The sequence below is a fragment of the Oncorhynchus keta genome, chromosome 3 (genome assembly GCF_023373465.1).
Source record: "Oncorhynchus keta strain PuntledgeMale-10-30-2019 chromosome 3, Oket_V2, whole genome shotgun sequence".
NCBI classification, from domain to species: Eukaryota; Metazoa; Chordata; class Actinopteri; order Salmoniformes; family Salmonidae; genus Oncorhynchus; species Oncorhynchus keta.
This window is the reverse complement of record NC_068423.1, coordinates 7605866-7630955: the sequence shown is the minus strand read 5'-3', so window position 1 is coordinate 7630955 and position 25090 is coordinate 7605866. Positions and strand designations below refer to the sequence as shown.

The window sequence follows — 25090 nt, the reverse complement described above, 5'->3', positions numbered from 1 at the left end:
AGCTTTCCGAGCTAAAGGTTAGCTGATGACCGCCAGCAATGGTTTGCTAACTGATAGCTGGTAGATAGTTAGCTAGTTAGCTAGCTAGCTTCAGTTGAGGTATTCCAGTTCTGAGGTAAATAGAAATACTTTAGAAATAAGCAGATCCACGCCGCATTGGGTGAAGCCGGTTGCAGGAGAATATTTAGAAGTTTAGGTTTAGGAAAATATTTTTTAAATATATGAGAAGAAAAAATTGTAAAAAGATATATACAAGGGACACGACAGGACAAAAGACATCTGACTGCTATGCCATCTTGGAATCTTGTTTCACTTGGCTTGTGAGATTTTGGTTGTATTTACATTTCATATAAGGCGATACTTCAGTGACCCTACCGTGTTTTTAGTTGGTGGCTACTACTTACCTGCTGAATTAGTCCTAGGACCAATTCGGCTAAACAAGTCTTCCAACCTGGGACTGAACCACTCCCTCTGCAACTGGATCCTGGACTTCCTGACGGGCAGGCCCCAGGTGGTAAGGGTAGGCAAAAACAACTCCGCCACGCTGACCCTTAACACGGGGGCCCGCTTAATCCTCTCCTGTACTTTATGTTCACCCACGACTGTGTGGTCACGTACGTCTTAAACACCATCATCAAGTTTGCTGATGACACAATGGTGGTAGGCCTGATAGCAGACGGTGATGAGTCAGCCTACAGCAGCAGTGTCAAACTCATTCCATGGAGGGCCTAGTGTTTGCGAGTTTTTGCTTTTTCCTTTTAATAAAGACCTAGACAACCAGGTGAGGGGAGTTAGTTACTAACTAGTGACCTTAATTCATCAATCAAGTACAAGGGAGGAGAGAAAACCTGCAGATACTCGGCCCCTGTAGAATGACTTTGACATGTGGCCTACAGGGAGGAGGTCTGACACTTAGCAGTGTGGTGCCAGGACCACAACCTCTCCATCAACAGCTGATCGTGGACTACAGGAAAAAAGAGTGGAGAGCACATGCCCATCCACATCGACTGGGCTGTTGTGGAGCGGTCGAGAGCTTCAAGTTCCTTGGCGTCCACATCACAAAGTACTTAACATGGTCCACACACACCCACACAGTCGTGAAGAGGGCACGGCAGCGCCTCTTCCCCCTCAGGGCGCTGAAAAGATTTGGCATTGGCCCTCAGATCCTCAAAAAGTTGAACAGCTGCAACATCGAGACAAGAGCATCTTGACTGGCTGCATCAACGCTTGCTATAGCAAATGCTCTATGTCATCTAGGACCTCTTTATCTGGCGGAGTCAGAGGAAGGCCCGAAAAATGGCCAAAGACTCCAGCAACCAAGCTATAGCCTGTTCACTCTGGTATCATCTGGCAAACGGTCCAGAGCGTTAGCTCTCGGACCAATAGGGTCCGAAACAGCTTCTACCCCCAAGACATAAGACTGCTAAATAGCCAGACTGCTAAATAGTCAATTAATGGTACCCAAACTAGCGGTACTGACTCTATCTTGCACTGACCCTACACATACTCACTAGAATAGACACACCATATACTGTACACACTCACTCACACACTACACTGAAACTCTCACACAAAAATCCCACACATTCACATTCACAAGCATTTTGCTACACCTGCAATAACGTCTGCTAAATATGTTTATGTGATGGATAAAGTTTGAATACATTTGATTTGATACACACGCATATCCACACAACACAAACACACATGCATAAACACACGTTTACAGTCAACATTTGCGGCTGCTAATCGGTTATTTTATTTTACTCTTATTATTATTATCAATCCTGATGCCTTCTATAGTCCCTTTACCCTGCCTTCATGTACATATCTACCTCAAATACCTCGTACCCCTCACAGTGATTTGGTACTCCCTGAATATAGCTCCATTCATGTGTAGCCTATTTTATTTTAGTTATTACTTTAAAAAAAAAAGTTTTTATTTTTAACCCTGCGTCGTTGGGAAGTGCTCGTGAGCAAGCATTTCACCGCAAAGTCTGCACCAGTTGTATTCGGCGCATGTGACAAATACAATTTGATGATATAATTTGAACAACAAGACATCCGACACAGATAGAACAATGAGCCAGATGTTTCACAGGATATATACATCTGAAGCATGCGGTTGGCGTTTCAAGAAGCCCAATGGCCGGCAATGGGAGAAGATGGAGCGAGATGGATTTTGACCCGATATTCTGCTAAACATTTGATCTCAAAACAGTTTTCTCTTCCCAAAAATAAAATTTGTTACGAACAGAGTGGACTAAGTTTTGTAGACTTTACCTTTGCCAACGTTTTATTAATTGAATTGCGTTGTTTAGGGGTACAATTGTTGTTTAGGAGTACAATTGTTTAGGAGTACAATGGCTTTAGGAGTACAATGGCTTATAAGTGCACACGCGCACTTCACAGGGTAGGAGTTCCCAAACGTAAAAACGCAAATACATGCTCGAATGAGCCAATAGGATCTGGCTAGCTAGTGCTTGGCTCTGCCCACCTCCTTATCTGCTCCCGTTCGAAACGGCATGTTGTGGTCTATCTTGGGTTTAGTTATAACATCGTTAACTACGACGTCCCACCCACTACGGAAGTCCAGTGCGAAGCGACAGTGTAGCTAGCAAAAAGACGCTAGCTAGTGAAGATGGCGGCGGTTTCTATGCAGGGCTGTAGCCCAAACCCAGCAAGAGAACTTACCCTTTCAACACAATCTGGGGGAAACCAGGCTCTTGCAGATCGGGTAAAAGCTGAAGAAGGGACAGGTGAGTTGTATCATATCTGTGCAATTGGAGCTAGAGTGGTTACGCTAGGGTCAGATATTTGTTGTCAGATCAGTTACAACAAGCTGAGAGCAGGCTAATGCTAGCTAGGGTATTCGTGAGCTATATTAGCTACATAGCCAGCATTGTAGTTATCATGCTAGCTAGCTACTATAATGCACCATTATGTTTTTCTACGGGAAATGTTTATTTAAAAACAGTTTACTGATACTGACAACTATATTAAATGCACCTGGATTAGTTACGCGGACATGAGCTACCTAGCCACTTTCTTGTACTAGACACGTTGTAGTCAATCAAGTCCAAGCCAGTTGACCTAGTTAGCAACACAACCACAGTCCGAGAGTCATGCATGTATCTGCACAACTCTTATCAATAGTTAATTATGTAGATATAGACTGTCCCCCCCCCACACTCTAACTTCGATGCAACATTTTTACATTGTGCTGGACCCTCTTGAGAGCGCAATGTGAAAACTCTTGGTTGCATCAAAGCTAAGCCTACTCCATCAATTCCACTGTGTTTTTAGTTTTGTGTAGGACACAATCTAAACAAATTATGTAGTTAACTATGTAATAAGGATGTTAAAACTAGCTTATATTGTTATCTTGGAATGTCAGGCATTGAACACTGAAGTGCTATAGTTCCAATTGAATGTAATGCTCCGTTGTGCACCTTGCTTATTCACAGAAGCCGAGAAGCAGAGTCGCGTGAACGCTCTGCTGGAGAGACTCCATGCCAAACACAATGCCTCACGGCCTTGGCAGGAGACCAGCAAGGTGGTGCGCCAGGCCATGGTGAGAAGATGGAGAGAATGTGTGAATGAAATAATAGGAAATGATGGAATGCAAAATATATAGAGTTAGGAAAGCGTGTTAATTGGTCCGGTTGCACGCCTTATAGATTCCGGAAGATACATTCATACAGGTGGAAAAAGAAACTCCGGCTCACTGGCATTCTTGCATGCTCCACAATGTGATTAATGAATCTTAAAACCAACGTTTTAGTCAATAGAACTTCATTGGGGTAAACCCAAATATACATACATTATGAGTTAGAAAATCTTTACTCTCTAATCCTTCTCCCCTCTTGTTTCGTCGGTCACAGGAGAAACGTGGTCAGATGAATGCGGCTGGACACCAGCTCCTGCTCACCTGTCTAGAGACCCTGCAGAAAGCACTGAAAGGTGAGACGCCAAAGAGAGACAACTGATCACAAAGACAACCTATCCTATTCATTGAAAGTGTTCCATTGGCACTTCTGCAATTGAATGCCAATAGCAATCGCTCCTGTATCATCAGATTCTTGACAGTTGAAAGACAATCTGCTGAGTTTTAAAATTTGTCTCTCTCGGCTCCAGTGTCCTCCCTGCCGTCCATGACTGATCGCTTGGAGTCCATCGCTCGACAGAACATGTAAGCTCTTCCTTTCTTCTTGTCTCACTCACTTACTCCTTCTTTCCCTTTCCCTCCTTATTTCCCTCACCAGGTCACCCATCCACTGATTCCTTATTCATACCATTGATAGCATAACATGTGTATTTTATTAAGTGTGTTTATATGTGGTGTATATCTGTTGTATAGTACATTCCTGACAGAACAATGGATTTCCAAACTTGGCAAGAAAGTCATTGTTTGAGGAGGACATTTGAGTCTGATTTGCCTCCCTCTCTTTCTCTCTAACCCCACCCCTACCATCCTCATCCTCTCCCACCAGGCTGGGGTCCCATCTGAGTCCTTCGGGGACAGAATGTTACATCACTTCAGACATGTTCTATGTGGAGGTGCAGCTGGACACGGCTGGTCAGCTGGTGGATGTGAAGGTGGCCCACCACGGAGAGAACCCAGCGGTCAGTACTATCCCTTACCTACAGCACTATTACGCTTATGTCTATTTTGGCTGTCCCTGCCTAAAAAAGCTATTGGTTGACCGAGAGTTGTATGTTTCGACCAATTAATTCCTTTACTTAGATTTGTTTGTATTGGGTGTATGTTGTGAAGTTGTTAGATATTACTGCACCGTCAGAAACACAAGCTACACTTGCAATAACATATTTTTTTTCAAAGTGTACTTTTCCATATTTAGACACATCCTGTATGTTTCAATCAAGTCAACCTTATGCACTGAGCTGGTCTGATGCTTTATAAGCCAGCTATTTGATGAAATAATGAAGACACACAAATGACTAGAGGGAGTCCGACCGCAATTAATTTGATTGTGCCGCCTGGCTCAGACTTGCTGCGCTGTGTTTAAAAAAAAAAAGAGACAGAGAGTGATTTTCTAGCACCCGTTGCCTCTCTCCTCCCTGCTGCAGTGACCACCACAGAACATCAGTGTGTATAGCATTGTCCGTGTTGCTGAAGCTGCAACATAATTGCAGCCATTTCTGACTGAGAAGTTCTGTTACTGAAATGGTTACTGGTTGCGCAGGAGGTAAAGGGGAAGTCAGATGTGTGGAATAAATTTGACTAGTTGTGGGGGAAAACTGGAGATCAAGAAAAATAAGGTATTGAGCAAGCGCTGCGTGCATATTAGGCCTACAGTGAGGGGGGAAAGTATTTGATCCCCTGCTGATTTTGTACGTTTGCCCACTGACAAAGAAATTATCAGTCTATAATTTTAATGGTAGGTTTATTTGAACAGTGAGAGACAGAATAACAACAACAAAAAATCCATGAAAAACGCATGTCAAAAATGTTACAAATTAATTTGCATTTTAATGAGGGAAATGAGTTTTTGACCCCCTCTCAATCAGAGAGATTTCTGGCTCCCAGGTGTCTTTTATACAAGTAACGAGCTGAGATTAGGAGCACACTCTTAAAGGGAGTGCTCCTAATCTCAGTTTGTTACCTGTATAAAAGACACCTGTCCACAGAAGCAATCAATCAATCAGATTCCAAACTCTCCACCATGGCCAAGACCAAAGAGCTCTCCAAGGATCAAATCAAATTTATTTATATAGCCCTTCGTACATCAGCTGATATCTCAAAGTGCTGGACAGAAACTCAGCCTAAAACCCCAAACAGCAAGCAATGCAGGTGTAGAAGCACGGTGGCTAGGAAAAACTCCCTAGAAAGGCCAAAACCTAGGAAGAAACCTAGAGAGGAACCAGCCTATGTGGGGTGGCCAGTCCTCTTCTGGCTGTGCCGGGTGGAGATTATAACAGAACATGGCCAAGATGTTAAAATGTTCATAAATGACCAGCATGGTCGAAGAACAGTTGAAACTGGAGCAGCAGCACGGCCAGGTGGACTGGGGACAGCAAGGAGTCATCATGTCAGGTAGTCCTGGGGCATGGTCCTAGGGCTCAGGTCCTCCGAGAGAGAGAAAGAAAGAGAGAATGAGAGAGAGCATATGTGGGGTGGCCAGTCCTCTTCTGGCTGTGCGGGGTGGAGATTATAACAGAACATGGCCAAGATGTTCAAATGTTCATAAATGACCAGCATGGTCGAATAATAATAATAAGGCAGAACAGTTGAAACTGGAGCAGCAGCACGGCCAGGTGGACTGGGGACAGCAAGGAGTCATTATGTCACGTAGTCCTGGGGCATGGTCCTAGGACTCAGGCCCTCCGAGAGAGAGAAAGAAAGAGAGAAGGAGAGAATTAGAGAACGCACACTTAGATTCATACAGGACACCGAATAGGACAGGAGAAGTACTCCAGATATAACAAACTGACCCTAGCCCCCCGACACATAAACTACTGCAGCATAAATACTGGAGGCTGAGACAGGAGGGGTCAGGAGACACTGATGTCAGGGACAAGATTGTAGACCTACACAAGGCTGGAATGGGCTACAAGACAATCACTGTATGTGTGCCAAACAGGTGCTGTTAGATTACAATACAAGGCCTACAGCTCGATGGTGGTTATATAAGGCTGCTATAATAAGCCTATTAATGACAATAACATGACTTATTATTGTGATGATCATAACAGTAATAACAAGAATGAGATCAAGGAAAAGAGAGGGTTATTATTATGGATATAATTTACCTGACAATTTGGAACATTGTAAACGGCACTAACTAAATGCATTATAAATAATACCAGAGAGGCTAGTCTAACGTAAAACAAAATGGGAAGCCTTTATTACAGCATAGCAAGGATTTAAAAACAGCTAATTTGTGAAATTGTTCCGTCATGCTTGCGGCTCACAGAATCCGTAGGCTATCACCCAAACACTGAAACAGGCAACAGAAGCAGGATTTACAGTATTTCTATATACACACACACACACACACACACTGGGGAGAACAAGTATTTGATACACTGCCGATTTTGCAGGTTTTCCTACACTTCAACTGTGAGAGACGGAATCTAAAACAAAAATCCAGAAATTCACATTGTATGATTTTTAAGTAATTGCATTTTATTGCATGACATAAGTATTTGATCACCTACCAACCAGTAAGAATTCCGGCTCTCAAAGACCTTTTAGTTTTTCTTTAAGAATCCCTCCTGTTCTCCACTCATTACCTCTATTAACTGCACCTGTTTGAACTCCTTACCTGTATAAAAGACACCTGTCCACACACTCAATCAAACAGACTCCAACCTCTCCACAATGGCCAAGACCAGAGAGCTATGTAAGGACATCAGGGATAAAATTGTAGACCTGCACAAGGCTGGGATGGGCTACAGGACAATAGGCAAGCAGCTTGGTGAGAAGGCACCAACTGTTGGCGCAATTATTAGAAAATGAAAGAAGTTCAAGATGACGGTCAATCACCCTCGGTTTGGGGCTCCATGCAAGATCTCACCTCGTGGGGCATCAATGATCATGAGGAAGGTGAGGGATCACCCCAGAACTACACGACAGGACCTGGTCAATGACCTGAAGAGAGCTGGGACCACAGTCTCAAAGAAAACCAGTAGTAACACACTACGCCGTCATGGATTAAAATCCTGCAGCGCACGCAAGGTCCCCCTGCTCAAGCCAGCGCAGGCCCATCTGAAGTTTGCCAATGACCTTCTGGATGATCCAGAGGAGGAATGGGAGAAGGTCATGTGGTTTGATGAGACAATATAGCTTTTTGTACTAAACTCCACTCGCTGTGTTTGGAGGAAGAAGAAGGATGAGTACAACCCCAAGAACACCATCCCAACCGTGAAGCATGGAGGTGGAAACATCATTCTTTGGGGATGCTTTTCTGCAAAGGGGACAGGAAAACTGCACTGTATTGAGGGGAGGATGGATGGGGCCATGTATCGCCAACAACCTCCTTCTGACAGTAAGAGCATTGAAGATGGGTCGTGGCTGGGTCTTCCAGCATGACAACGACCCGAAACACACAGCCAGGGCAACTAAGGAGTGGCTCCGTAAGAAGCATCTCAAGATCCTGGAGTGGCCTAGCCAGTCTCCAGACCTGAACCCAATATAAAATCTTTGGAGGTAGCTGAAAGTCCGTATTTCCTAGCAACAGCCCCGAAACCTGAAGGATCTGGAGACGGTCTGTATGGAGGAGTGGGCCAAAATCCCTGTTGCAGTTTGTGCAAACCTGGTCAAGAACTACAGGAAACGTATGATCTCTGTAATTGCAAACAAAGGTTTCTGTACCAAATATTAAGTTCTGCTTTTCTGATGTATCAAATACTTGTCATGCAATAAAATGCAAATTAATTACTTAAAAATCATACAATGTGATTTTCTGGATTTTTGTTTTAGATTCTGTCTCTCGCAGTTGAAGTGTACCTATGATAAAAAAATTACAGACCTCTACATGCTTTGTAAGTAGGAAACACTGCCGATTTTGCAGGTTATAAAATACTTGTCACGGACCAGGATGTCTTGCTCCCAGGCAGACTAAATAACTTTTTTGCCCACTTCGAGGACAATACAGTGTCACTGACACGGCCTGCAACGGAAACGTGCAGTCTCTCCTTCACTGCAGCCGAGGTGAGTAAGACATTTAAACGTGTGAACCCTCGCAAGGCTGCAGGCCCAGACGGCATCCCCAGCCGTGCCCTCAGAGCATGCGCAGACCAGCTGGCCGGTGTGTTTACGGACATATTCAATCAATCCCTATACCAGTCTGCTGTTCCCACATGCTTCAAGAGGGCCACCATTGTTCCTGTTCCCAAGAAAGCTAAGGTAACTGAGCTAAACGACTACCGCCCCGTAGCACTCACTTCCGTCATCATGAAGTGCTTTGAGAGGCTGGTCAAGGATAATATCACCTCCACCCTACCTGACACCCTAGACCCACTCCAATTTGCTTACCGCCCAAGTAGGTCCACAGACGATGCAATCTCAACCACACTGCACACTGCCCTAACCCATCTGGACAAGAGGAATACCTATGTGAGAATGCTGTTCATCGACTACAGCTCGGCATTCAACACCATAGTACCCTCCAAGCTCGTCATCAAGCTCGAGACCCTGGGTCTCGACCCCGCCCTGTGCAACTGGGTACTGGACTTCCTGACGGGCCGCCCCCAGGTGGTGAGGGTAGGCAACAACATCTCCTCCCCGCTGATCCTCAACACTGGGGCCCCACAAGGGTGTGTTCTGAGCCCTCTCCTGTACTCCCTGTTCACCCACGACTCCGTGGCCACGCACGCCTCCAACTCAATCATCAAGTTTGCGGACGACACAACAGTGGTAGGCTTGATTACCAACAACGACGAGACGGCCTACAGGGAGGAGGTGAGGGCCCTCGGAGTGTGGTGTCAGGAAAATAACCTCACGCTCAACGTCAACAAAACTAAGGAGATGATTGTGGACTTCAGGAAACAGCAGAGGGAACACCTCCCTATCCACATCGATGGAACAGTAGTGGAGAGGGTAGCAAGTTTTAAGTTCCTCGGCATACACATCACAGACAAACTGAATTGGTCCACTCACACAGACAGCATCGTGAAGAAGGCGCAACAGCGCCTCTTCAACCTCAGGAGGCTGAAGAAATTCGACTTGTCACCAAAAGCACTCACAAACTTCTACAGATGCACAATCGAGAGCATCCTGGCGGGCTGTATCACCGCCTGGTACGGCAACTGCTCCGCCCTCAACCGTAAGGCTCTCCAGAGGGTAGTGAGGTCTGCACAACGCATCACCGGGGGCAAACTACCTGCCCTCCAGGACACCTACACCACCCGATGTTAAAGGAAGGCCATAAAGATCATCAAGGACAACAACCACCCGAGCCACTGCCTATTCACCCCGCTATCATCCAGAAGGCGAGGTCAGTACAGGTGCATCAAAGCTGGGACTGAGAGACTGAAAAACAGCTTCTATCTCAAGGCCATCAGACTGTTAAACAGCCACCACTAACATTGAGTGGCTGCTGCCAACACACTGACACTGACTCAACTCCAGCCACTTTAATAATGGGAATTGATGGGAAATGATGTAAATATATCACTAGCCACTTTAAACAATGCTACCTTATATAATGTTACTTACCCTACATTATTCATCTCCTATGCATACGTATATACTGTACTCTATATCATCGACTGCATCCTTATGTAATACATGTATCACTAGCCACTTTAACTATGCCACTTTGTTTACATACCCATCTCATATGTATACACTGTACTCGACACCATCTACTGTATCTTGCCTATGCTGCTCTGTACCATCACTCATTCATATATCCTTATGTACATATTCGTTATCCCCTTACACTGTGTATAAGACAGTAGTTTTGGAATTGTTACTTCGATTACTTGTTGGTTATTACTGCATTGTCGGAACTAGAAGCACAAGCATTTCGCTACACTCGCATTAACATCTGCTAACCATGTGTATGTGACAAATACAATTTGATTTGATTTGTTCTCCCCACTGTATACACACACACACACACACACACAGTGCATTCGGGAATGTATTTGACCCCTTTTTCCACATGTTACGTTTCAGCTTTATTCTAAAATGGTTTAAACACCCCTCCCCCATCAATCTACACACAATACCCCTTAATAACAAAGCGAAAACAGGTTTTTAGACATTTTTGCCAATGAATAAAAAATGGACACCTTATATACATACATAAGTATTCAGACCTTTTGCTTTGAGACCCTAAAATGAGCTCAGCGGCATCCTGTTTCCATTGATCATCCTTGATGTTTCTACAAGTTAATTGGAGTCCACCTGTGGTAAATTCTATTGATTGGACATCATTTGGAAAGGCACACACTTGTCCATATAAGGTCCCACATTTGATAGTGCATGTCAGAGCAAAAACCAAGCCATGAGGTTGAAGGAATTGTCCGTAGAGCTCCGAGACAGGATTGTGTTGAGGCACGGATCTGGGGAAGGGTACCAAAAAATATCTGCACCATTGAAGGTCTCCAAGAACACAGTGGCCTACATCATTCTTAAATGGAAGAAGTTTGGAACCACCTAGACACTTTCTGGAGCTGGCAACCTAGCCAAACAAGCTGAGCAATCGGAGAAGGACCTTGGTCGGGAATGTGAGCAAGAACCTGATGGTCACTGACAGAGCTCCAGAGTTCCTCTGTGGTAATAGGAGAACCTTCCAGAAGGACAACTATCTTTGCAGTACTCTACCAATTAGGCCTTTATGGTAGAGTGGCCAGATGGAAGCCACTCCTCAGTAAAAGGCACATGACAGCCCGCTTGAAGTTTGCCAAAATGCACCTAAAGACTCTGACCATGAGAAACCAAGGTTTGTTTTCAGACCCTTTACTCAGTACTTTGTTGAAGCACCTTTGGCAGCGATTACAGCCTTGAGTCTTCTTGGGTATGACGCTGCAAGCTTGGCACACCTGTATTTGGCGAGTTTTTCCAATTATTCTCGGTAGATCCTCTCAAGCTCTGTCAGGTTGGATGGGGAGCGTCGCTGCACAGCTATTTTCAGGTCTCTCCAAAGATGTTCAAGTCCGGGCGCTGGCTGGGCCACTCAAGGACATTCAGAGACTTGTCCAGAAGCCAATCCTGCATTGTCTTGGCTCTTTGCTTAGGGTCGTTGTTCTGTTGGAAGGTGAACCAATCTGAGGTCCTTGTTTTCCCAGGCTAAACTTGCTGGCTGGCTGAACTGTACTATTTTTCTTACTCATTGCCTTTGCCCGTCATACAATCATGTAGCTAAGAAATTAGCTGGAAAGAAACTTGAAAATAATTTATTGTTTTGTTGAATAGTCATGACTGGTTTGAGATATCTGTTGTAAGACGACGGTGGCGAAGAATATCTTTGCTACTTAATGCGGATCCAAGATCAGTTTTGAGATCCACCGGCATCATTGGCGTAGGGTTGGCTGGAAGTTTTTGACTGTTCTCGAAACTTGGCCAACACAGATATATGTACCCAGTTTTATACTCTCAACCTTTTTAAATGTTTTTATTGTATTTGTTGATTTAAAGCAGAGTTTATTAATATAATGAGTAATCCAGGAATGTCACAAGTTAATTGACACGAGAGAACTCGAGAAAATAGCATCTCTACAGAGCGAAGTGACTACAATGAATGGCCAAATTACTTCCGGACAAAAATTAGGGTCCGCCCGTGGAGCTGCTCCTCACCACTCCATAGTCGCAAAATTAAATCATTAGAACATAATTCAACAATATCCAGTAATGTATTGAACTGATAGTTTTGCTTAAGAAGTCTTACGCAGATAAGTTGCCCGTAAGAAGCTTCAGATCGGACGCAACGGCATGTGTGCGACACTCTTTTGCTATAAAATCAGTGATATACGGTAAATATGTTATCCAAGTGTTTATGTTTATATTCATTCTTCTTCTTTTTAAAAATTCTTTACAGAGCTGTCCGGAGCTGATTCAACACCTGAGGTGAGATTTTAGATCAAATAAATAATAGAAACATAAATATTATGTAATTATTATATAAATAAAGCTAGAAATGTTTGCGCTTCATTTTTTTTTTCTCTCATTTCATTCTCATGATGACATCTTGGTTGTCATTTTTTTCCAACCTCTCTAAAGGGATAAGAACTTTGAAGAGTTCTCCAAACATCTTAAGGGCCTAGTCAACCTGTACAAGCTTCCTGGAGACAAGTGAGTTGCTATTAGAGCACTATAAGTGGTTGTGGAATTGAATTACATCAAATGCTGTTGTTACACTTCATTTTTATCTTTATTGCGGTTCCCACCAGTAAGCTGAAAACAAAGATGTACCTGGCACTTCAATCCCTCGAGCTGGATCTTACCAAGATGATGCACATGTTCAGGTATGTACGCATTGCGGTTTGACTAGGTGCATCACAAAACCTCCCTTTTTACAATGCCCCTGATGTGGCCGATCTAAATAAAATTTCTCCCTCCGTAAAAAAAATGTGTTTTCCCAGAAGAGCTTTTTGAGTGGTTTCCCCTTTGAGAAAAATATGTTCCTGTCAGAATGAATTCTCACTATTGTGTGTGTGTGTGTGTGTGTTGCAGGTTAGCCACCAACGCTAACACAGTGGAGACCATCCTTCATGGGAGCGTGGGTCTGCTGACAGCCAGGAGCGGTGGCCATCTTGTCTCCCTCCAGTGCTACGTGTCCCCGTACGATGTGTTCGAGGAAAGGACAGGCTCGCAGCTCAACTTCACCGACACAAATGGTGAGGGAGCGAAGGAAGTTTGCCACAGTGCTGCCCAGAAAGCCAATGTAGTGCTTTTCCGCTTGTTGGGGCTAATCCTAAATAGAGATGAACACATATTTTCTTGATTCAGCCATTGTTTAATAAATAAAAATTGTTGAAAAGATATACAGTTGAAGTCGGAGGTTTACATACACTGAGGTTGGAGTCATTAAAACTCTCTTTTCAACCACCACAAATTTCTTGTTGAACAATAGTTTTGGCAAGTCGGTTAGGACATCTACTGTGTGCATGACACAAGTAATTTTTCCGACAATTCTTTACAGACAGATTATTTCACTTATAATTCACTCTATCACAATTATAGTGGGTCAGAAGTGTATATACACTAAGTTGACTGTGCCTTTAAACATGTCTTCACATGGCCCTACTTTAACTCCTGTACAGTCCCTCGCTCTCTGGGTGTGAGTGTATCTGTGACGGTGGAGGGGACCTCGTCAATCTACAAGCTACCCATCGCCCCCCTCATCACGGGATCTCACCCAGTGGACAACAAGGGGTGAGACCTCTCCCAAATTTCAGACATTCAATTTAAGTTCCAGAGCAAAGATTTAGATGGTCTTAAAGATATTTTTTTGGTGAATAAAATAAATCTGATACTTTTATAAATTGTTCATAATAAATGGTTAATAAGTAGTTATTTTGTTGTGGGGGAGTAACTGGATAATTTTGAGATTGTGTGTGTGTGTGTGTCTCCTCTGTTGCAGAACCCCCTCCTTCTCGTCTGTGACCAACTCCAACTGTGTGGACCTTCCTGCCTCTTTCTTCCTCAAGATGAACCTGCCCATGCCCTTTTCCCTCTCCTTCATCCAGAGGATGGGCAATGCTACAGGTGTGTGTGTGTGTGTGTGTGTGTGTGTGTGTGTGTGTGTGTGTGTGTGTGTGTGTGTGTGTGTGTGTGTGTGTGTGTGTGTGTGTGTGTGTGTGTGTGTGTGTGTGTGTGTGTGTGTGTGTGTGTGTGTGTGTGTGTGTGTGTGTGGACTAGGGTTGGGCGGTATCCAGGTTTTCAAGCCAACATATCGTTTCTGTACCATACTCGGAGTATAAGATATTACCGAATGTGCGCACAAGGGGTGTTGTAAAAATAAAATGAGTGCAAAACGGTTTAGGTTACAGGGATCTTGATCCAGGAGGGGATTGAATGTCTCTGTTCTAACCAAGAAGCTTGATCTTGACATCGAGCCACTTTGCAAACCAAATGCGTAGGTAGAGGCCTGAGCTGGATGTACAGTGTCTTCAGAAAGTATTCACACCCCTTGACTTAATTCCACATTTTGTTGTGTTACAGCCTGAATTCAAAATGGATAATCGACACACCATACCCCATAATGACAAAGTGAAAACATGTATATTGAAATGTACAAATAAGTATTCACACCTCTGAGTCAAGAATATAATATCACCTTTTGACAGTGATTACAGCTGTGAGTCTTTCTGGGTGAGTCTGTGTGAGCTTTGCACACCTGGATTGTACAACATTTTATTATTATCAAAATTCTTCAACCTCTGTCAAGTTGGATGTTGATCATTGCTAGACAACCATTTTCAGGTCTTGCCATAGTTTTTCAAGCGGTTTTAAGTCAAAACTGTAACTCTTCTACTCGGGAACGTTCAGTCTTCTTGGTAAGCAACTCCAGTGTAGATTTGGACTTGTGTTTTAGGTTATTGTCCTGCTGAAAGGTGAATTCATATCCCAGTGTCTGGTGGAAAGCAGACTGAACCAGGTTTTGCTCTAGGTTTTTGCCTGTGCTTAGTTCCGTTTTATGTTTATCATGAAAAACTCCCCATGCATTAATGATTACAAGCATATACCCATGTCATGATGCATACCAGCAGCATATGTGTGTTCTGTACAGGCTTCTTTCTTTTCACTCTATCATTTAGGTTAGTATTGTGGACTAACTAGAATGTTGTTGATCCACCCTCAGTTTTCTCCTATCGCAGCCATTAAACTCTGCAACTGTTCTAAAGTCACCATTGGCCTCATGGTGAAATCTCTGTGCGTCATCCCTCCTCTCTGGCAACTGAGTTAGGAAGGACGCCTGCATCTTTGTAGTGACTAGGTGTATTAATACACCATCCAAAGTGTAATTAATGACTTTGCCATGCTCAAACGGATATTCAATGTCTGCTTTTTCTTTTTTTTTTACCCACCTGTGTCTTTGTGGTTGACTCTGTTTGAAATGTACTGCTCGACTGGGGGACCTTACAGATAACTATGTGTTAGGGTACAGAGATGAGGTAGTCATTCAAAAATCACGTTAAACACTGTTATTGCACACATGCAACTTATTATGTGATTTGTTAAGCAGATTTTGACTCAACTTATTTAGGCTTGCCATGACAAAGGGGTTGAATACTGATTGACTCGAGACATTTCAGCTTTAAAATGTTTAATTAATTTGTAAACATTTCAAAAAACATAATTCCATTTTGACATTATGGGATATTGTGTGTAGGCCAGTGACCAAATAAAATCGCCATTTTAATCCATTTTATTTTCAGGCTGTAACACAACAAAATATGAAAAAAGTCAAGGGGGTGTGAATACTTTCTGAAGGCACTCATTTATTTGACATATCTTAGATGTATTATACTTCTAGTTATAAGCAGTGGGGTAGCACGCACCCCCGCACCCACCCCCTTCAAAAAATACAAAGAAATGACATTGAAACAGTATTGAAAATCATACCGTCTGTATTTCGAAATACCCCTATAGTTGGTATATCGCCCAAGTCTGGTGTGGTGTATCTATGGGTTTGTATGTTTTGCATTTGTTGCTTTTAGTTTTCGCCCCTGTGTAAAAGTGTGAAGATGTGGGTGTTTGTGCACACGTCTGTGTGTGTCAGTTAACCCCCCGCCCCCTCCCTCCTACCAGGGATTCCTGTGTTTGAGACACCCCCCACCCTGTCGCCCCTCTACGAGCTCATCGTCCAGAATCAACTCCAGGAGGAGGGGGGGAATCCCCTGACCACCCCCACACACGCCATGCGCTTCTACGCTGTGAGTAGCCTCCTCTCACTCCCCTCTTAGACCGGCTTCCTGGGCCCTTGTGTAGATGTGTGTGTGTGTGTGGAAGAAATATGATGAGAGCTCCCCTCAGATAGGCTAGGTGAAATATGAACTGTTGCTTACATCTATACGCTCTTCTCAGATCGACTACAGAAGTGCAATGAAGGGCGATATTTGGTTCATTTTCATTTCAATCGTCAGATGACATCAAGCGCTCCGCCACGTTAGTACGAGAGTGCACGCAACTGAGGGCTGCGGTGTGTGGCGCTGCTTTTCTTGTCGTTCCGATCCTCAGCGTGACCTGTGAATGTCAAGTGATTGGCCGGGAAGTCTCAGGTTTGACTCGGTCCAGTGAAAAGAAGAGCCTGTATGAACGGGTTGTGAGCTACACATACCTCTTCTAAAATCTCAAGCAAGACAAGTGAAACACAGCAGTACAGTTTATTTGAAGTGGGGCAAAAAAATGGACTATCAGTCTTTTTAATTTGGCTCAACCATAAAGAGCTTACCAGTATATTGGAATTCAGTAGTTTTAAACACTGAATTAATTCTGTCTCTGAAAAAAAAAGGCTCTCCCATAGAGTTAACAGGCTCGTCTTTTGTATTTGTCCTGTTATGGCGTCTGTGAGAGCACGGGCAGTGCCATAGAGCCCCACAGTGGAGGTGTCATGATACACAAGCATTTCGCTACGCCCGCCATAACATCTGCTAAATATGTGTATGTGACCAATACAATTAAGTTTGATTCGATACCCATAAAACCTAGCGGTCAAACGGGTAAATGGTTCCAATCGTTTTTCCAACAGGGGATTTGAGAAACACTTAAAATAAGGACTCTGTCACCTTGTCTGAGAGAGGGTAAGGGTAAGCCTACACGGAACACAGCCCTTAATTGAAGTGTTTCTAAAAATCCCCTATAGGAAAAATGAATGGTGGAAAAACGTTTGGGACCGTTTCCCTGTTTGACCACTAAGCTTTATGGGTATTATGACTCATACTGTGGTACTCTGTTGAGGCCATCTCCGTTTAGAAGTAATACATTTTCTTCTTCTTTTGGGTTCTAGCTAATATTGGTGACTTACCGCCACCTGCAGTCATTCATTCATTTAAAATAGTGGGAGCCCTCAGTGGCAGCGTCCATGGCAAAAAAACGGTTACATCCGTGATGAGTCCTAACTATCTCTATGGGCTCTCCATCTTACCTTTTCCTTCTCCTCTCCCTCTGCTCAGTCGTTGCCCGACCAGCAGCACTGCTACTTCCTGAATGGCGACGCCCCGGTGCAGGACGGGCACTCGCTGCAGGGGACGCTGGTGTCCAAGATCCCCTTCCGCCACCCAGCCCAGGTGCCCGCCCTACTGGATGTTATCAGGCACCAGGCAGCCGCCAACACACTGATTGGCAGCTGCGTCAAGCGCACCTTCATCAAGGATGGTGCGTAGTAGTGGTAGTGGTTGTAGTTGTTGACCAACTGAAACAGGGAGGGGCCTGCGTTTGTCCAATAAGAACGGATAACTAATGAACACAACTGGTCCTGGAGAACTGCAGTGTACAGGGCTGTTCCCATCTCAACCCGAACTACAAAATCATTTTCATATTGTTACTCTAGGCAGCATAATACAGTACATGCCAATGTCCGTACTGATGCTGATCAAAACAAATGGAAGCGTTCAACCCACAAAAACAGAAATTGTAATTGACATGAGATGGAATCTTGCGCTATTCAGTGATGTAATATCCTGTTGTGTAATCCCCCTCCAGACACTCCAGGACTGCTACAGTTTGAGGTGTGTCCTCTGACCGACTCCAGCTTCAGCGTCTCCTTCCAGCACCCTGTTAACGAGTCCCTAGTCTGTGGTGAGGACACACTGACATTACCATTGAATTAAATGGAACATAATTGAAAGTATCCCTATGGACATTACTGCTGTTTCAGTCCGCCAGTCCTCTAACCGGCCCTGTGACTTTCACAACAGAATTGACTTTAGATCAACTCTGGCCCTGTTGGTCTGACATTTTCACTCACTCTTGACTACTTCTTTGCTAGCTCCAGCTCTTTTACCTTGATCTTGAACCTAAAACATTGATATAATTTGCACTGTCCTTGTCAAATAAACTCTCTCTCGAACTTCTCCTCTCACTCTCCGTCTCTCTCCTCTCCACCATCTCCTTCTCTCTCCCTCTTGCAGTGGTTATGGAGGTGATTGACTCCAGGCAGGTGTCCTGTAAGCTGTACAAAGGCCTATCCGATGCCTTGATCTGCACTGACGATTTTATCACCAAAGTGGTCCAGAGGTGAGCGGCCATTTTCTCTGTTTTAAGTGTCCTTCACGCGATCTGTTTTGTGTTGTAGTGGATGCTTCTCAGCCTTTCTTGTTGTTACCCCACTGCAAAGAAACCAACCCGAATGGTTTCATTCAATATGCTTTATTCAACAAAATACAACAATTTTGAGGCCATGTGACCTTCAGTAGAAAATAATTGGTGTTAAAATAAGTAAACGTCAGATAAATGACAATAAAAAAAAATATATTTTTTAAAAATACTTTATGTCCGCCCCATCACCATTCGGATCCCTTTCCTCAGGTGCATGTCCATCCCTGTCACCATGCGGGCCATCCGGCGGAAAGCGGAGACCATCCAGGCAGACACGCCAGCCCTCTCCCTGATTGCCGAGACAGTGGAGATCATGGTGAAAAAGAACTTACCCCCTGCTGGAAGCCCCGGGTACGGCATGGGCACAGGGGTTGACCCCACCAACCCCATGGGGCTCCCGGGGGTCGGTGGAGGCAACACTCCCACCGGGAACAGTGGGGGAGGTAACTTTGCCGGCCCAATCACATCTCTGTTCGGGATAAGTCGCAGCCAAAGCCAGGGGGGAGAGTGTACACCCCAGGGTGGGGCAGCTGGACAGCAACAGCAGGGGGGTCAATCAGGGGACGACTTCAGCAAAGTGACCCAGAATCCCATTCTGACCAGCTTGCTGCAGATCACGGGCGCTGTGGGCACTAGCCCCACTCCCCAGAACAGCTCTTCCGGATCGCAACCCCACCAGACTCCGCCTCCCACCTCCTCCCCTGCCACCAACACCAAGAACCACCCCATGTTAATGAACCTGCTGAAAGACAACCCCGCCCAGGACTTTGCTGCCCTCTATGGCTCGAGTCCCCTAGAGAGGCAGAACTCTTCCTCTGGGTCGCCACGCACTGATGGCATGGGTGGCACCTGCCCCGGAGGTGGCACCAAGGGCAAGAAGAAGCGTCCCAGAGGGATGGAGAAGGGTGGGGTGCCTGGGGCAGGAGGAGGGGGGATGGGAGGGATGAACAAGCAGCAGTCGGGGTCCATGCAGCCTCACCACCACCAGCACCAGCCCACCGAGGACGACTTCCACCGCGAGCTCTTCTCCATGGACGTGGACGCCTCCCAGAATCCCATCTTCGACGTCAACCTGCCCGGCGATGGCTTGGACACGCCCCACAGCATCACCCCGGCGCCCAGTCAGTGCGGGACCCCGCCTTCCGGCGCCGGAGTGTCCTACCACTCGCAGTCGCACGTCCAGTCCCAGCAACAGCAGCAACCACCTCCGGGATCATCCTTACCTCGCATGGTACGCCTATCGAGCTCCGACAGCATCGGCGCGGACATAAACGAGATCTTGTCGGACTTACCCGAGCAGACAGGTAAAGGCGGCAGCGGTTCGCACGGGCAGCACCACCTGGGCAGCGGGGAGGATGGGGGCCCGCTGGGCACCCCGCACCGCGACTCGTCCAGCTCGGGACAGGGCAGCGCCGTGTTCGAGGCGGACATCTTCAACACCAACAGCAATGAGAACCCCTTCACGAACGCCGCCGACCTGATCGCCGAGGCGACCGCCACCACCCCTACTAGCGACTCCTCGTCCACCAACTTCTTCCCCGACACGGTGGACTTCAACCCCGAGCTGCTGACCTCCAGCCACGGCTTCCCCCAGGCCTACTTCGACGACAGCTCACCCAGCGCCGATGGAGACCTGGACCTGGTCAAAGGCTTCGGTGGGAGCAGCCAGCAGAACACGCCGTCCGGCACCCCCCAGAATCCCACCCCGCACGGCCAGAGCACCCCCGACCCCTCCCTCAAGGACCCCTTCGACATTTCTGGCATAGTGTTCGGGGGCAACAGCGGAGGGGGCAAGCCACTGCTGGGTCAGGCCCTGGATCTAGGGGACTCGCACCCGTCCCACATGGGGGGAGGCCAGAGCCCTCTCATGATGGCCATGGGAGGGGGGAGCAGTGACTTCAAGAGTGGCGAGGCCAAAGCCAAACAGCAGCAGCAGGGACTTATGAGGGCGAAGGATGACAATGGGGGCGGGAGTGGGCGCAGCTCAGGGATGGGGATGACTGGCAGCAGCTCCACTGAGGGGAAGCAGGTGAAGCGAAGCCGCACCCCTTCCAGCGAGGGCAAGTCCAAAGACAAGCCCCCCAAACGCAAAAAGCTCGATCCCGACGGGAAGTCCCCATCTCACAGCACAGGGGGGCGACCCTACACCCCACCCAGTGGAGGCTCGGGATCTGGAGGCAGCATTGGCGGAGGATCCAAGTCTCCCGGTAGCTCCGGGAGGTCGCAAACCCCACCAGGAGGTGCCACACCACCTATCCCTAAGATCACCATTCAGATTCCCAAAGGAACACTGTCTGGTGGGAAAACTTCGTCCCATGGCGGGTACACCTCAAGCAGTTCGGCGGGTGGTGGCACGGGGGGTGCAGGCAGCACTAGCGGAAGCAAGAGCCATCATTCTCACTCCTCGTCTTCCTCAGGCAAGATCAAGAGTAAGGAGGGCACCCTGGGCCAAGGCATCAGCTCCAAGCCTGGGAGCGTGGGAGGGGGTGTTGGAGGTGGACCCCCTCAGATGAAGAGCTCTTCTCAGGGAATGGGTGTGGGGAAGCAAGGCTCTTCTCCCATCACCAAACATGGACTCTCCGGGTCGGGAAGCAGTGGTGGCGGGGTTGGAAGTGGGAACAAGATGAAGCCGCAGGGGGGCAAGCCTCCCGGGTCCCTCATGAACCCCAACATCAAGCCCAACATTTCCCCCTCGCACTCTCGCCCCAGTGGCTCTGACAAGCTCTCTTCCACCATGAAGATGCAGCAGTCGCAAGTCCCAGGAACTCCGCCATCCTCCAAGGCCAAGTCCCCCATGGGCTCAGGGGGCGGCGGCTTGGTAGGGTCCAAGTCGTCCTCCGGTGGGGGGATGGGCTCCCAGAAGCAGCTGGGCGGTGGTGGTTCCTCTTCCGGCTCCTCGTCTTCCACCTCCTCCTCCAGCTCCTCTTCCTCTGGCTCCATGCCCTTTTCCGGAGGCTCCCAGTCTCAGTATGGCTCTAGTGGTGGCGGAGGGGGTGGTTGTGGTGGCGGACAAGGGAACAACGCGAACAACCCCAACGCCAAAGGAAAGTCCCCCAGCCGCAACAAGAAGCCCTCGCTGACTGCAGTCATAGACAAGCTGAAAAGCGTCGGCGGGGGAGGGGGTCCTGAAGACGAGGGAGATCCGCCTGTTGGTAGCAGTGGTGGGACTGGTGTAGGCGGACCAGGGGGCGGGCCACCAAACCTCGGCCCCTCTTCCAAGCACGGAATGTCCTCTCAAGGCGGGGAGTACCCGATCAAACGGGAAAAGTCTGAGAAAGAGGGTAAGTCCAAAGTGTCCGTGTCGGTGGGTGCCAGCGGGGACAAGAAGCTCATAGATCCCAAAACTGGAGGCGTAAGCAGCACGGGCGTGGCCAAGATCATTATCAGCAAGCCGGATGGCGGCTCACCCAGCATCAAGGCCAAGGTGACCCTGCAGAAGCCCGGAGAGGGCTCGGGGGAATCCATGCGCCCCCAGCTTTCCGGTCTCAAAGCCTCACCCCTGTTCAGTGGCTCTACGCCCAAGCACGACCGCTCTTCCCCCAGCCATAGCCGCTCGCCAGGCTACACACCGCTCAACCACGACAGCGAGAGCGAATCAGGCAGCAGCTCTGTGGCAGAGAAGTCCCACCAGAACAGCCCTAGCTCGGACGACGACCAGTCCATGAGGCCCGTGCCCCCGCAGGACTACATGAGCTCCATGCCGCTCAGCTCAGGGGAGAAGCACAAGAAGCACAAGAAGGAGAAGAAGAAGCAGAAGGAGAGGGAACGCGAGAGGGACAAAGATAGAGAGAGGGAGAAGAAGAAGTCGTCGTCTATGTCAACTGGGAACGTTTCGCACGGTCCCATGAAGGCTGACAGCTGGTCGCGGTCACCCATTTTGGCCTCGGATACGTCTCTCTCTATGATGGGCTCGGACCGTCCCTCCCGCCCCAGTCCTGTCTACATGCGGAATGAGGACGATGACCTCATGGACTCGGCCCTCACTGGCAACTTATAACCCTTTCAATAGACACATTTGATTTGGATTTTAAAGGCCAGCCTGTAACTTTCATTTCCAATCAAAAGTCACGCCCCTGGGGGTTTAAAGAGACAGACCAATAATGTGAAGGTTGCTGGTTCAAATCCCGGGCCAGGCAATGAAAAGTGGGAGATTAGCATACAGATTGCTGTACAGATTCCAGGTGTACCATCTTCTGCCGTTGTGCCCTTGTGCAAGCTAGGCCATTTATCCATAAATAGCACGAGTATTGCTAGTGGCAGCACTTTTGACATGAAATGAGAACTTACAGAATGTGCCTTTTCATAATCTTGACTGCAACTCTTCCCTTGGTGTCCATGCCATATTTGCAAAGACTGGCAGAATTCTAGCAGTAGGCCATTTATCAAGCAGATCTTTGAAACGCGGTCTGAAGCTCTACCAGTGTACCTGTTTTATTTTTTTAATGTGTGTCTTTTAACGTATCAGTATATGTCCAAGAATGACAAATACAGCAGGATTCAACTTTGAAATCCAAGTGTGTTCTACAGCCATATTGTTACCTCGACCCTAGACATGGAGATGCCAATTTGTACTGTGATGTGGGTGGAGGGTGAGGCATTTTGGAATTAAAGGGATAGTTCACCCATCACCTAATTTGGGTGAACTATCCCTTTAAGAAAGTCCACACGTACCCAACGACACACACGGTATCTGTTTCGGTCTGTACGGTTTATTTGAGCTACGATGTTGGTTGTATTTGAAGTTAGAATATCTTTTAGATTCATTATTTTACTCGAGCAGCACCAAACATAGAAGATTGCGGCTCTGTTTTTGATTGGGGTGGGGGCGGGGTTAAAAAGTTAAGACTGTAGCATTTTGCACCGTGTTTACAAAAAAAAAATAACATGTAAAAGAATATATTTTAAATATTTTGTTTTTACAAAGTATCATTCGGCAAGGGTTGTAACATCTTGTGTGTTTAAATGCCTTAAATGTGGATTTAGAATATTGTGAATTTTAGATTTTGATACCTCTTTTAACATGTAATGGGCAGGTTAGTGTTGAGATGTAGAACCTTTTTTGCAGAGAAGTTTGGCAAGCTTAAAATAAATATTTAAATGCTGAATGATTTCTCTCCTCTGTGTACACCTTTTCATATTTGTTGAGAGTTAACTATTAGTCGACTAGCTCCAGGCTTGATATTTTATAGAATTGAGTTATCGATCCATAATCTTGTTTAATCACAAAAAACACCTCTATTCGATTACTGAGCAGTCAAAGTGCAGTTACTAGTAAGTAATATATAATAACAAAGTGTTAATACAATGTAAGTAGTGCCATTACAGCATTACTACACAGGTAACAACATATTCTAGATACTTTCTTTTGAAATTATAATTGAAATTACAATTGAACAGCTTCCCAAATCCCAGACTAGCTTTTAGGATTTCTAGTGCGCCTGAAGGGGCACTGCAGTTGCATCCATCTCCTGCAGATGTCAGCATCGAGTCATGCTGCAAAATCCCCATAACCATATAATAACCATGAAACAAACATTTCCCTGCAGGATGGAATTCCTGTCGTTATGATTAGAGGGTAAAAATAAATTCCATGACTTGATTCACTATTCTATTAGCAAAAATACAAGGAGTGGAAAAATATTGGGGACCAAGGCAATATTACACATTCTAATGAGTGAACCAGAATGTGTTTAGTGATTAATATGCAAAAAATGGGATTGGTTGACCTTGTACTGAACACTACATACAACTTATACTGAACAAAAATATAAACGCAACATGTAAAGTGTGTTGGTCCCATGTTTCTTGAGCTGAAATAAAACATCCCAAGAATTTTCCTTAAGCACAAAATGCTTATTTCTCTCTAATTTTGTGCACAAATTTGTTTACAACCCTGTTAGTGAGCATTTCTCCTTTGACAAGATAATCCATCCACCTGACAGGTGTGGCATATCAAGATTCTGATTAAACAGCATGATCATTATAAAGGTGCACCTTGTGCTGTGGACAATAAATGGTCACTCTAAAATGTGCAGTTTGGTCACACAACACAATGCCACAGATGTCTCAAGTTTAGAGGGAGCATGGAATTAGCATGCAGAGAATTGAATGTTAATTTCTCTACCATGAGATGGTAGTACGTCCAACCGGCCTCACAACAGCAGACCACGTGCAACCACGCCAGGCCTGGTCCTCGACATCCGGCTTCTACACCCGCGCGATCGTCTGAGACCAACCAGCCGGACAGCTAATGAAACTGTGGGTTTGCTCGTCGTCCTCACCAGGGTCTTGACTGCAGTTCGGTGTTGTAACCGACTAAAGTGGGCAAATGCTCACCATGGATGACCAATGACA

General features: G+C 46.2%; 1 protein-coding gene across 1 annotated transcript; it reads left to right on the top strand.

Annotated features, from left to right (window-relative positions):
- Window positions 1-2549: 2549 nt before the first annotated feature.
- Window positions 2550-23841, top strand: med1 (mediator complex subunit 1). Its single transcript, XM_035746406.2, has 16 exons — window positions 2550-2759; window positions 3468-3574; window positions 3885-3963; window positions 4138-4192; window positions 4494-4626; window positions 12513-12541; window positions 12695-12766; window positions 12865-12939; window positions 13148-13311; window positions 13738-13849; window positions 14058-14182; window positions 16229-16353; window positions 17593-17794; window positions 18122-18217; window positions 18550-18655; window positions 18947-23841. The coding sequence occupies exons 1-16, from the start codon at window positions 2642-2644 to the stop codon at window positions 22731-22733; spliced, it is 5385 nt and encodes a 1794-aa protein (XP_035602299.1). The 5' UTR covers window positions 2550-2641; the 3' UTR covers window positions 22734-23841.
- The last annotated feature ends 1249 nt before the right edge of the window (window positions 23842-25090 follow it).